Consider the following 12737-nt stretch of genomic DNA (forward strand, 5'->3'; position numbering starts at 1 on the left):
CGCGGGTGTGGCCCTAAAAAGACAAAAGACTGAAAAAAAAAAAGGGTCTACAAATAACAAATATTGGGTAAGGGTGTATCGAAAAGGGAACCCTTGTACACTGTTAGTGGGAATGTAAATTGGTGCAGCTACTGTGGAAAACAGTATGGAGGTTCCTCAAAAAACTAGAGAGAAAACTACTGAATGATCCAGCAACTCAACTCCTGGGTATATATCAAAAAAAAAATCAAGAATACTAATTCAAAATGATATACATGCACCCTAATGTTCATGGCAGCACTATTTACAATAAGCAAGATATGGAAGAACCCAAGTGCCTACAGACAGACAAATGGATAAAGAGTGGTATACATATGCACTCAGTCATAAAAAAGGATGAAATTCTGCCATTTGGAGAAATTTGGATAGACCTAGAGAATATTATGCTTAGTGAAATGTCAGAGAAAGATCATTACTACACAATATCTCTTGTATGTGTAATCTTAAAAATAACACAGACTCACAGATACAGAAAACAAACTACGGAGTTCCTGTTGTGTCTCAGCAGTAACGAACCCGACTAGTATCCTTGAGGACATGGGTTTGATCCCTGGTCTCGCTTAGCGGGTTAAGGATCCGGCATTGCTGTGCACTGTGGTGTAGGTTGCAGACACAGCCCAGCCCTGCAGTGCTGTGGCTGTGGCTGTGGCTGTGGCTGGCAGCTACAGCTCCCATTCAACCCCTAGCCCAGGAACTTCCACATGTTTTCGGTGTGGCCCTAAAAAGATCTGGCATTGCTGTGGCTATGGCATAGGCTGGCAGCTGCAGCTCCAATTCGACCCCTGGCCTGGGAATTTACATATGCCACAGCTGCGGCCCTAAGAAGCAAAAAAAAAAAAAAAAAGGAAAAAGGAAGACAAACTGGTGGTTATCAAGGGGAGAGGCCAAGGGATGGGGCAAACTAGGGGCATGGGATTGTGAGATACAAACCACTACGTATAAAATAAATAATTGTACAGCACAGGGAACCATAGCCATTATCTTGTAATAATTTTTAATGGAATATAATCTGTAAAAAAAACTGAATCACTATAGTGTACACGTGAAGTTAATATGATATTACAAATCAACTATATGTCAAGTTAAGAAACAAATTTGATGCAAATAAATTTTCTATATTCTGCTGAGATCTAATGAAAAGGTAACTAGGTTAAGGTTCAAAAGTATAGGGTTCAAGGCCTTTGTGCTTCTTCATGATATTAAATAAGTCATTTCACTACTCTGACTCATACATAATTTCTTCTACTTCAAAGTAGAGATAAAATTACCTATCACAGCTTTTATGGGGACCAATATTGATGATAACAGCTAACATTTGGCAGGGGATTTTTATGTGCCAGAGTTTATGATAAGTATTTTATCTACTTGATATCATTAAAAATGTATAAAGAGGAAAAAGACATCATTATGATCTCCCTTTTGTAAAAGAGAACACCAAAGGACTAGAGAGGCCGATTTCCTTGCTGTTTCCACAAAGAGAAGTTAGAACAATCCTGAGAAGCTGCAGTCAATAAGCAGCTTAGGAGGTGGATTTCCTATCCAGGGGCAGTGGGCAAAATTAAACAAGAGAATCTGCAACTAGAAGATCTGGAGATTGACCATAACCAGTAGCCCAAAAACAAACACAAACAAACAAACAAAAAACAAAAACGCATTATATGCATGGTCAAAAGCTGAATGAATATATTTGGATTCCATTACAGTAAGAGTTATAGTGAAAAGAAAACTTGGCAACTCAGATTCCAGATCGGGGCTCTTTCACAAACGGGCTCTTCGACTTTGCCATGTGATTTATTTTCCTCAGGCCTCAGCTCTTCACAGAGGAGTTAAACTATGCGATTTCAGAGGTTAATGTGTTCGGATAATAATAGAAACATAATGCCTGAGAATGACTTTGCAATGACTTACTATTTATATGCAGATTTAAAAACAAAACCATTGTAGCAAATTTATAGCTTCCACTGATCTGGCTTTCTGAATCACTCACTCATTCATTCAAAATACTTATTGGGCACCTATTGTGTCCCAGACACTGTACCAAGTACTGTTCTGGCAGTGAGCAAAATGAAATTCTCATTTTCCTAGTTTACATTCTAGTAAAAGAAGATAGAAAATAAACAAATACATAATCTATACTATGTCAGATGGTGATAACTGCTACACCAAAGAATGAACAAGGAAAATTAATAAAGGGAAATATCTAGTCCCAGTGCCCTCTCGGTTCTTCCTTAAATACACCAGGGCCACTACCAAAGGTGCACCTGCTGATTCATTTGCCTGCAATACCCCTCCCCCAAGTAACCCCATCACTAACTCTCTCATTCAAACAGCATCTGCTCAACGGAGTCCAACACAGGGAAAATCCCTCCCTCCTCCACTCTGCTCTCCTTATTTTTTCCCATAGATTGAACATCCATATAAACTGCCTATTTGTATGCTGAATGTCTGTCTCCCCCAGCAAGAATGTACGTTCTAATAAGGCAAGGCTCTTTGTTTTCTTCAAGGATATATTTCAAAGCCTAGAACAATACCTGATAGGAACTAATGCTTAATTAATTAATAGATGAATGAATGAATGAAGAAGATGATATGTAAAGTCTTCTCTGATGAAGTGACTAAATAGTAATAGCTTGATATTTAAAAAGAAAACTTAAGGAAAATTGCTAGTTAAGTTTTGCTATATGCAATTGATAGGCTATTACTGTGGCCTTAAAGATATTTAAATTATATTTATGAAGACTATGAAATAGGATATAAACTTTTTATAACACATTTAAGTGAAAAACACAGATACAAAAAATTTGTATTTTATATATTATTATAATAACCACGTAAAAAATGTCTTTAGAAGAAAGGCTAGAAAGAAATACAAGAAAAGTTATTAGTATACATTATAGTGATTACTGATGATTTCCATTTTTCCTGCTTTACAAACTTTTTATAATTTGTAATAATTTTTCATAATTTCTTTGATATAAAATAGACCTAATTTCTTAAAAGTTAATCTACATAAAGCTACCTCTTATTTATGGTACTATAAAAGCTTTTTGTTTTATTCTGTTTGCATATTACATTTAAAAATTAGACTATTAGGCCTAAAGGACCCAGAGCTGAAAAGGACATTGCAAATGTTTCACAGAAAGACAAAAGAGGCAGAGGAGGAAGCTGCATCAACTCTCATGCCTTGTATAATAGCATCATACCTGTCTTGAATTTACCTTTCAGGTAGATCATCTCCAGGAGAAGGAAATCCTATCAAGTGAAATATGTCTTTCAAGGGAACACATGCCTAAGTGATTACACATGGAACATAACATCAGAAAAAGGAAATTGCCCGAGACTGTTTTATCCCAAGTATTTCCATTACTTTGGTGAACAAAGGAAAATCGTTGAAGATTAGCAACAGGTATTAATAGCTGAAGTATACATGGGGAGTGTTATTCAATTTATCCTTCAGAATATTTCACTCAGTTAGGAATTATATTTGCCAAATTTTGGATGAGAAAATGGGGACTATAAACTTGCCCAAAGTCACATAGCCAGATGGATAGTGAAAAAATGATTCAACTGACTCTAAAATCACCACTCAAAACTTATATATAAGGACCAAAATATTGACTATTTCTTAGTAGGACCCCTTCCAAAACTACTTCTGGGTCCTTAAGTGTCATTTGTTAAAATTTTTTTAGTAATGATTTTGCTTGCAACAACCACATTTTTATCAACCTGGCTCCAGTTTCTAGATCTAGAGCAATGTCAGCCTAGGCAAACATGAAAACTGTCCAGAAGCCTTTTGTTGTATTTAGATCACCAGAGTCTGTAAGGGAGGGTCTCAGGCTGGGTAAGCAAGACACCACATGGGAACAGCTACCTTTGACACGAGTTGACTTCAGTTCCCCTTGTGCCCTTGTGAGAAGTCACGTCAGGAATTGGCTCTGCGTTCATTGAGCCTAGGCAGGCAGAAGAAGCCTGAAAAAGAAGTTTGAACCTGAAGCTGCAACAGGAATTCTGCATTTGGTTCTCTTTGGTGGACCAAGCGACCAGGTCACACCCTGAGGTGACCCCATCTGTGAAATCAGATAATTGCTTAGTAATCTGTCCTTCAGAAATTGCTCACTGGAAAAATCAGTCTTTGAAATCAATAACTTAATCTCTATATGTATACTTTTATGTATGTATGTGCATAAGAAGACTAAAATAAGTTAGCTCTAGGTAAAATACAACTTAAAACATTCCAGTAAGGAAGAAGAGTGCATTGATTTAACTCCTGGATCTGGTTTCTTGCCCAGATCGGAGCCAAATAAAGCAATTTGTTTACATTGAGTGACACACGTCTGCTGATAATACCTCTCAGTGGATGGTAATGTTTCATATCTTCCCTAAGTGACAACGCTAGAGGCCATGCCATTTTCTTTAAACTCTATCTCACAACTGAATGCTCTGATAACCTGCTGAAACCAGCAGGCATAGGGTCATTAGTGAACCAGAAAAAGAGGAAACCCCAGAGCAGCCATCTGCCCTCTTCATTTCTCTGCAATCAGTCCCTTCATATCCCTGATAACAATGACAGGAGAATCTCTCCACCAGCACTGCCAGGTCTCTATCAGATGCTCTTCCTTTCACAGTAAATTCTCCATCCTCAGAGGCCTCTATGCGGTAACTTGCAGGGTTCAAGTGAAGGTAATCCGGAGCTTTCCACACCTTCCTTAGGCATCTCCCGTTATTCCTGCAGAGGTGAAGGCTGCACACCTCAGCGGCTCTGGTCACGTTCACTACGTAGTGTCCTAGGTCAGAACTTACAAACTGCTTCACCTTTGTACAGTTGCCCTGGAAATGCAGAAACAAACAAGTTTTAGTGTTTTTGTTTTTGTTTTCTGGTACTGGTATGTTTAGAGCATCTAGACCCACAAGGTAGCTCTTCGGACTTGACTGAAACTTAATGGCTTAGTTCAGCCATGAACACGTAGGCTCAGGTGATGAACCCAGAGAACCCAGACCAGAAAAGATGGCAGGTGGACAGGGCAGGAGATGGAGAATGTGTTATCACAGGCTAAGTGAACTTGAATGGGCCCCAGAGTCACCACATGTGACCTTGCCTTCTTCCAATCCTTTTTTTCTTCCTTCTAGATCTCAAGTTAATGGGTGTGACAAAAAGAGAAACAAATCCACATTAGAAGTCATGCCAGAGCTGCTGTTCTCTGGCCACCTTTCAGGTGTGTGTGCCTTATAGTGTTGCTAGAATCCGAATCATTATGTTCTACCAAATTATTGTTGACGATCAACCTGTAGCCTTTGGCATTATCCTGTTAATTATATTTAACTTTCAGTTGTCCTGGGATCTAGACTCCTCTATACAATTCAAATACAAGAAAGCCTAGAAGGCTTACCTGGGCATTTTGTGTGAGTGTGTGTGTGTGTGTGTGTGTGTGTGGTTCCTATTGTGTATCCTAAACAGAGGCCACCTGGTTTGTACTTGGCCTCCTGATGGCTCTTCTCTTGAATCACGTAGACTGAAGGGGAAATATCACACCTGGAAAGTCAGGAACTGATCCTTTCAGTGTCCACCTAATTCTCATCTGTGGATAGAGGAGATTTTAACCTTATATTGTCACAAATAGTTTCATGAGCAGTATCTTGGTTAGTAAGAAATTGAGCCTATGAAATTCAAAAAATAATATCAGATCTAAATGAACTTTCAAAAAATTTAGTTTAACAAAAAGCACTGAGAAGTATTATAACTCAAGGCAAAATGCATTATATGATAGAGATATAAACAAACAATATATGGAAATACAGAGGCGATTGCAATTAATGTGGATTGAGGAAAACTAGGAAAACTTGGAGTAGATAATATTTGAGCTGGGAGACATTTGAAGAGACATTAATCTTATTTTAAATGTGATTAATTTTCAGGTAATGTCTCCACAGAATAACAATAAGTTCAATGTGGATATTTACAATTAGCTTCAGTTTCCACTCATCAAAATATAATATCACGCATTTTACGTCATGGCTAAATGCAAGGGCTCTGGAATCATACCGTCTTATGGTTAGTGCCAGCCTAACTAACTCTGATCCAAGTTAGAGTTCCTCTCCTGTTTCCTCATCTGTAAATGAGGATGCTAGTCCCTGCCTCACAAAGGTTATTATGATCAGTAAGTGAGAAAATCCAAAACAAAAAAGCAATGAGCACAAGCCTAGCAAATAGTAAATATTCAACTGTCAGTATTATGGTTACTGTCTTAACAGAAGGTCATCTATCTTGAGCCTTTCTACGTATCAGGCACTGGTTTGTTTTGTTTCGTTTTGTGTTTTGTCTTTCTAGGGCTGCACCCACAGCATATGGAGGTTCCCAGGCTAGGAGTCAAATTGGAGCCGTAGCCACTGGCCTATACGACAGACACAGCAACTTGGGATCTGAGCCACGTCTGCAACCTACACCACAGCTCACAGAAACGCTGGATCCTTAACCAACTGAGTGAGGCCAGGGATCAAACCTGTGTCCTCAAGGATGCTAGTCAGATTCGTTTTCACTGAGCCATGATGAGAACTCCATCAGGCACTGATTTTGGACTTTGATTCTAAAGCAGGTTTACTATTGGAGAACTGAGAGCTCTGATTAGAGTGAATTCTGTAGGAAAACAGAATGCATCATTTAAATAATGTTAACGACACCGCCAAGGTACTGTCTTACCTCAGATGAAGTTAAATTCATGTCTCCCCAAATAACAAAGCCGGCAGCACCCAAGGCAGCACTTTCTCCAATAGTACTGATAAGATCTTGCTAGATTGAAGAGAGTAGAATTTATTACTTGCTTGAATATAAAACAACCAGCCAGGGATTAGGATTGGAGGCTAAATTCAGTGTGATAGGGTGAAACTATTCTCTAATTTCTTAGAGTAATGCAAATGTTAGGTGAACTGGAGCTCAGAAATTACAGTCTAAAATCATACAGAACATATTAAATATATATTTCTTAAAGTTACATTTTGCCAAATAAGATATTTTTAAGACAGCCTGTAAAGAGCCACCAAAAGTAGGTTAATTGAAGTTGACTCGGAGCATACACACACACACACACAAATCATCTCTAAGTATATGACCCAGAAACAGAATTCAAAAGTTTTCCATCTCCAAAGCTGAGGAATGCCTTGGATTCATCTTAGCCAAGTACCCTCTTCAGTTGGCAATACTCTCCTGAAAACTTTGCCTCTGCAGTGACCTGGAGGGGACCTGTGTCATTTGGATTTTCAAGCTAGGAAGGAACACAATGCTAAGGTCCATGGCGGCATCTGATTTGATCCAGTCCTTATATTTGGTTTCTGAAATTTCGTATTTAATTTTGAAGTACATGACTTAATGGGTTTTATTTATGATCCATCCAGTCACGGTAAGGCCACAGGGATTTTTCTCAATATAGTTAAGATAGATGAAAACAAAATTTCAGCAGGGAGAATTTTGGTTTTGTAATCCTAAGGGATTATTGTTTTAGTGTTTAAAGATTAACATGAATCTAGGTCATTTCAGAGGGAAATTAAAAGTTGAATGCGTGTGTTGTTTTCCTAAATTAAATCTCTGACGTTGGGGGTCTAAATAAATTTGTTAAAATACAATATATTTCTCCACTCTTTAGAATACCTTTTACTCCAAGGATACATTTCCATCAGTTATAGCCTTGAAAATATAATTGGGTAATCCAGTGGCAATTAAAAGCAGAACTTAAAACTGTATTTTGTCTTGGGCATTTCATATTAACATCAATACTTGAGAGAGAAATCTCCTTACTTGACACATGTATAGTGCACTCAAGTGAAAAGTTTTACAATCCCAGTTTTTAAAGTTGTTTTTTGTTTGTTTGTTTGTTTTTCTGGGCAATTTTACTGGTAATTAAAAAAAAATAGAGATTTCGGTTTGAACTAATTTCTTTTCAGGCTCGCATCTATTTCCATTTCCAAAGACCACAGGGTCTGCTGACATGACAGGAAGAGGAGCAGTTTATGAAGCTGAAATGAGATGGTGTAAGTGGAATGGTTTTGAGAATTAACCATGATATGAGAAATACAGGAAAGAGGAGGAGCCAGCCATGCAGAGCCCAGAATAAGGACCCTTCTGGGTCTGTCTGTTGCCTCTTTTGGCAAAGACCTAAAGGAGCAGAGCTCCTCCCTCCACCCACTTTTGAAAATTTGCCATTTGCAGGAATATGGATGGACTTGGAGGGCATTATGCTAAGGGAAATAAGTCAGACAGAGAAAGACAAACACTGTATGATATCACTTGTATGTGGAATCTAAAAAAAGACAACAAACTAGTGAATATAGCAAAAAAAGAAGCTGACTCACAGACATAGAGAACACACTGGTGGTTCAGAGTATTGGGTACAAGACAGGCTCAGGGATGCATTATATAGTATGAAGTATATAGACAAATTTTTGAATAACTTTAAGTGTAACCTCTAAAATTGTATACATATTTCTTAAAAAGTCTTTAAATACCATTTAAGCAAAAAAAGAAAAAAAAAAGCTTTCCTTAATACAGAGATGTGATTGTCGCATGATGTGATCAGAGGCGCAAAATGCCCCAATAGTCTTCCATGAATTTCTGTTATGTGTATGTGAAACCTTTTTTGGGGCATCTCACAATTCTTAAATATTCTGTTCTGATTTTTAACAGTCTTTGTTCTTTTTGTTTTTCAGTTTTGGAGGCTTCTATTGAGACATCCTTACATTCAGAGAGTCTCTCCTTAGCTGTGTCCAGTCAACTAATAAGCCCATCAAAGACATGCTTTATTTCTGGTACAATGTTTTTCATCTCTAGCATTTCTCTTTGGTTTTTTCTTAGAATTTCTCTCCTTGCTTTCATTGTACATCTGTCCTTGCACTCATTCTATTTTATCCATCAGAGCCCTTCGCATATTAACCATAGTTGTTTAAAATTCCTGGTCTGATGCCAACATTCCTGCTCTCTCTGAGCATAGTTCTGATGCTTGCTCTGTCTCTGCAAGTTTTGCCCTTTAGTATGCCTTGTAATTTTTTTCTTGATAGCTAGACATGATTTAATTTTTTTAATTGGCAGATAACTCATACTGGGTAAAAGGATCTCCTATATCTTTTTTTTTTTTTTTTTTTTTTTTGTCTTTTATAGGGCTGCACCTGCAGCACATGGAGGTTCCCAGGCTAGGGGTCTAATCAGAGCTGTAGCTTCTGGCCTGTGCCACAGCCACAGCAACACGGGATCCGAGCCATGTCTGTGACTGACACCACAGCTCACAGCAATGCCGGATCCTAAAAGGGTGTACTATAGATAGGCCTTTAGTAATGTGGTGGTAAGATGTGAGGAGAGGGGAAGAGTTCTACAAGTCCTGCGACTTGGTCTCAGTCTTGGTGGCCCGAGCCGCTGCACTGTGAACTTCACAAGTGCTTCTCAGTTGTTCTCTCACACCCCCCCACCACCCTTCCACCTCTGCCTTAGGTGGGACTGGCTGGCTAGATGGGGCTAAAAATGGGTATTTCTCTTCTTCCAAGAGGAAAACTAGAGCTAGTTGGAGTTGAGTAATACCTTTCCCCCAGGAATGTTGGCTCTGATAAAACCTCAGCAGGTTTGGCTGTGGTTAAACAGTTTCTCCTGAGGGCAGACTGGGTTCAGAGGAACAGGAATGTTCTGCAATACTCAGAAGGGTTCCTTCTCTTCTCCACCTGCTAGACGCACAAGGCAGGGTTTTCTCCAATATTCACTGTGAGGACTTGGTGCACTCCTGGAAATAAAACTCACAGAAGGGTGCTCCCCACCCACTATGACCAGGTCCCCTGGAGTATTCATCTCTCAGACTTGTCTACTCTGAACCACCAGTAATTTCTCTACTCTGGCAGTAGTTCCCACAGAGGTTTCTGCTCATGAGTTTCTGACCTGGAAGTTGTGATTCTCTGTATTCACCCATCTGTCTTTCCAATTTTGAGGGCAACAATTTGCCCTGTGTCCACACTTCTGTTATCAATCTAAGAAGAGCTGATTCTTCTGTTTGTTTAGCTTTTTACTTATTTGGACTGAGTAGCATCTTCTAAACTTCCTACATGCTGACCTGGAAATGAGAAATCAAATTGCCTATAAATTCCTTTGACTTAGGGCTTTGCCATCAGAGGGAAAAGGAAGACACATTTTGTATTTATAGGTTATTGATCCTCATTCAGTAAGTAATGAAACTGCAGATGCTGGTGGTGAAAGCCACACCTTCTGAGGCTGGTATGTGAAGGGAGTGCTAGTTTCTTTCCAATATGTCCTTCAGTGTCATGATCAAAGAGAGTTTACTGGGCCCGATTCAAAAGGGTAAGTCTTCTAAGGAGACAGTAGCAGATATTAAGGCAAATTTGTCTACCAAATTAGTTCCATGTCACCTGGCTGAGAGCAGGGAGCTGAATGAATCACAACATAGCTATCTTTAGAGGATTAAAAAAGCAAGGGCTCTTCTCAGTAAGGGAAGTCACAGGCAAGATGCCTCCAAGAGTAAATTGGGACCACTTGAGAGCATGAGCCACACAAGCGATGCCACATGAAAGGAGAAATAAACAGCGCATGATGTAAATAGCAACAAATCTTCCAGGTCCCAGCATGACACAGGGCTACCTTGCCTTATGCATGATCCTAGACTCAAATCAGGGTTTTGGAAGTCAAAAGTAGGGGCACCCAAAGGACTCATTCTTTATATTCAGGTTTCAGTCCCTGAGGATTCACCACAGTTTATTGTAAGAGCCCGCTGTGGGGAGCTGGGGTGTCACTAATGAGCTCCCTTTGCGTGTTACAAGCAGGAATATTAATTATTATACACGGAAAAATATTTTTAAGTCTACAATCAGGAAAATCCCTATTATTTATTTATTTTTTCTGCTGCCCCTGTGACATGGGGACATTTCCAGGCCAGGGATGAAACCGGAGCCACAGCAGTGACAACCCTGGATCCTTAACTCACTGAGCTACCAGGGAACTCCTCAGTATTGTTTTCAAAGCATAGCATCAAGTGATATCTACGTTGCATTTATAAAAGGGGTATAGGCAACGTTGTGAATGAAATGAGGTTTTACAGCACCCATGTAATTCCCCCCAGCTAACAAAAAAAATGCCTCTTTTAGAGGTAAGAGGAATTCTTCCTCTCTTTGGCCAGGGGTCTCTTACCTTAGAAAGAAAAAACAGAGGTTGGTCTCTGTAGCCTAGCCTTGTGTAGACAAACACAGGCAGAGCATAACCATGGGATGTCACGGTGGAGATCCTCATGGATTCATGCACCCGAAATTGTGAGAAACGCAAAGTGTTTTCACTGTCTCCCAGGGATTTCCTGACGCTGATAGAAGGATATAAAGCAGCACTGCTGTTCCAGAGCCAAGAGAGCTCGTTGTTCCTCAAAACTTCTTCTTCTGGGCAAGACCCCGTATAGTTTGGGGCATAAACATTATAATTGTGGCAGTCAGGATATAAATAGTAACCCCAAAGGCCCTTGGGTCTGCTCTTAATTCCCAATTCGATGGTTTCCTTCATGAAAGCTTTTGCACTTTCCTCGAAAGTTGTTTTGGCTAAATATTCAATATCAGCCATGGACACATTCTCTTGCAGCTCAGAAATAAGCTTTCTTGACTTCTGTCTGTAGACATCTTTTGTGTTCCAGTTCCTGGCCCACTGGGGTCGCCAATATTCCCAGTCTATAACAGCAAGTCCACTGAAATCTTCAGAAGGGATGTAATAATTAATGTCTTGGTCTGCTTTTTCCAGATGTACCTGCAGACTTATGTTCTGGGGGAGACCCCCATTAATGGGAACTCCCTGGGCTGTATACCAAGGATAGTATCCCAGTCTGTTGACATAAAATATAGTGACATTTTGCCCCCTGGCCCTGGCCAGTGGACTTCCAATTACCTGAAACATTTTCAAATTTAGTCTTACATTATATTTTATCAAACACTGATCTGTTGGAGCATTCCAAGCAGCTATAAAAGGTTTCCTTTGGTAAACTGGAAGTCGGGCAGGTTTTAGGGAAGAGATAGACTTCAGAATGAAAAAGATGAGCAGCCATGATGTGAGATGGATTGGCTGAACAACACAAAACCTTTGTTGTCCTTCAGATAACGGCTTCATCATAAGATAAAAATCTTGTCTTCTGCTTTAATGCACTCAGGAAGACCTGCGAAGAGAGTTAATTTTGTGTTAGTGATAATTTTGAGGAAAAAGACTCCAATGTCAGATGGAAATTATTGTAGTGGTTATATATTTATAAATTTAAGTGCATTCTACTTCAAGGTCTCAAAGAGGCCTACAAATACATTAAGATATAGAAGCAAGTGTAGTGAACTTACTTCTATCCAGGGGCAAGCAATGCCATTCACCAATATTCATGGAGCTTCAGATGCTGTGTTCAGAATGCAAATGAATAAGGTGTGGTCCTTGTCCTCAAAAAAGTTCATGATCAAAGAAAGATGTAAAGTAGTATTCACTACCATTTTGGAAAACTCATCAAATCCCAGGCTCTGTACTTACGTCCTAAATAAATATTTATTTCATTTAATCTTGTACTAACTTTTTATTATTTCATTAAATAAGCCAAATGTCTGGCTGCTTTCCTGGCCTTCATTGCAGCTAGGGTGCTGGTATATGACTGTAACCAGGCCATTTAGACGCATCATACTTTGGACTTGAGTTGAGATCTTGGGAATCAAAA

At 39.3% G+C, this 12737-nt stretch overlaps 1 protein-coding gene across 2 annotated transcripts in view; it reads right to left on the reverse strand.

Moving 5' to 3' along the window:
• Positions 862 to 12737, reverse strand: part of HYAL4 (hyaluronoglucosaminidase 4) — a 39150-nt gene continuing 27274 nt past the window's right edge. Inside the window, exons 4-6 of one of the 2 annotated variants that reach the window (XM_013985684.2) lie at positions 11204 to 12203; positions 6734 to 6823; positions 862 to 4866 (exon numbers count right to left, since the gene is read on the reverse strand). In XM_013985684.2, coding sequence (XP_013841138.1) covers positions 4465 to 4866; positions 6734 to 6823; positions 11204 to 12160 — 1449 coding nt within the window. In that variant the 5' untranslated portion in view covers positions 12161 to 12203 and the 3' untranslated portion in view covers positions 862 to 4464. The remainder of the gene's footprint in view (positions 4867 to 6733; positions 6824 to 11203; positions 12204 to 12737) is intronic. The other variant, XM_003134724.4, reaches the window with a different exon arrangement.

Source organism: Sus scrofa, chromosome 18 (assembly GCF_000003025.6).
Source record: "Sus scrofa isolate TJ Tabasco breed Duroc chromosome 18, Sscrofa11.1, whole genome shotgun sequence".
Classification (NCBI taxonomy): Eukaryota; Metazoa; Chordata; class Mammalia; order Artiodactyla; family Suidae; genus Sus; species Sus scrofa.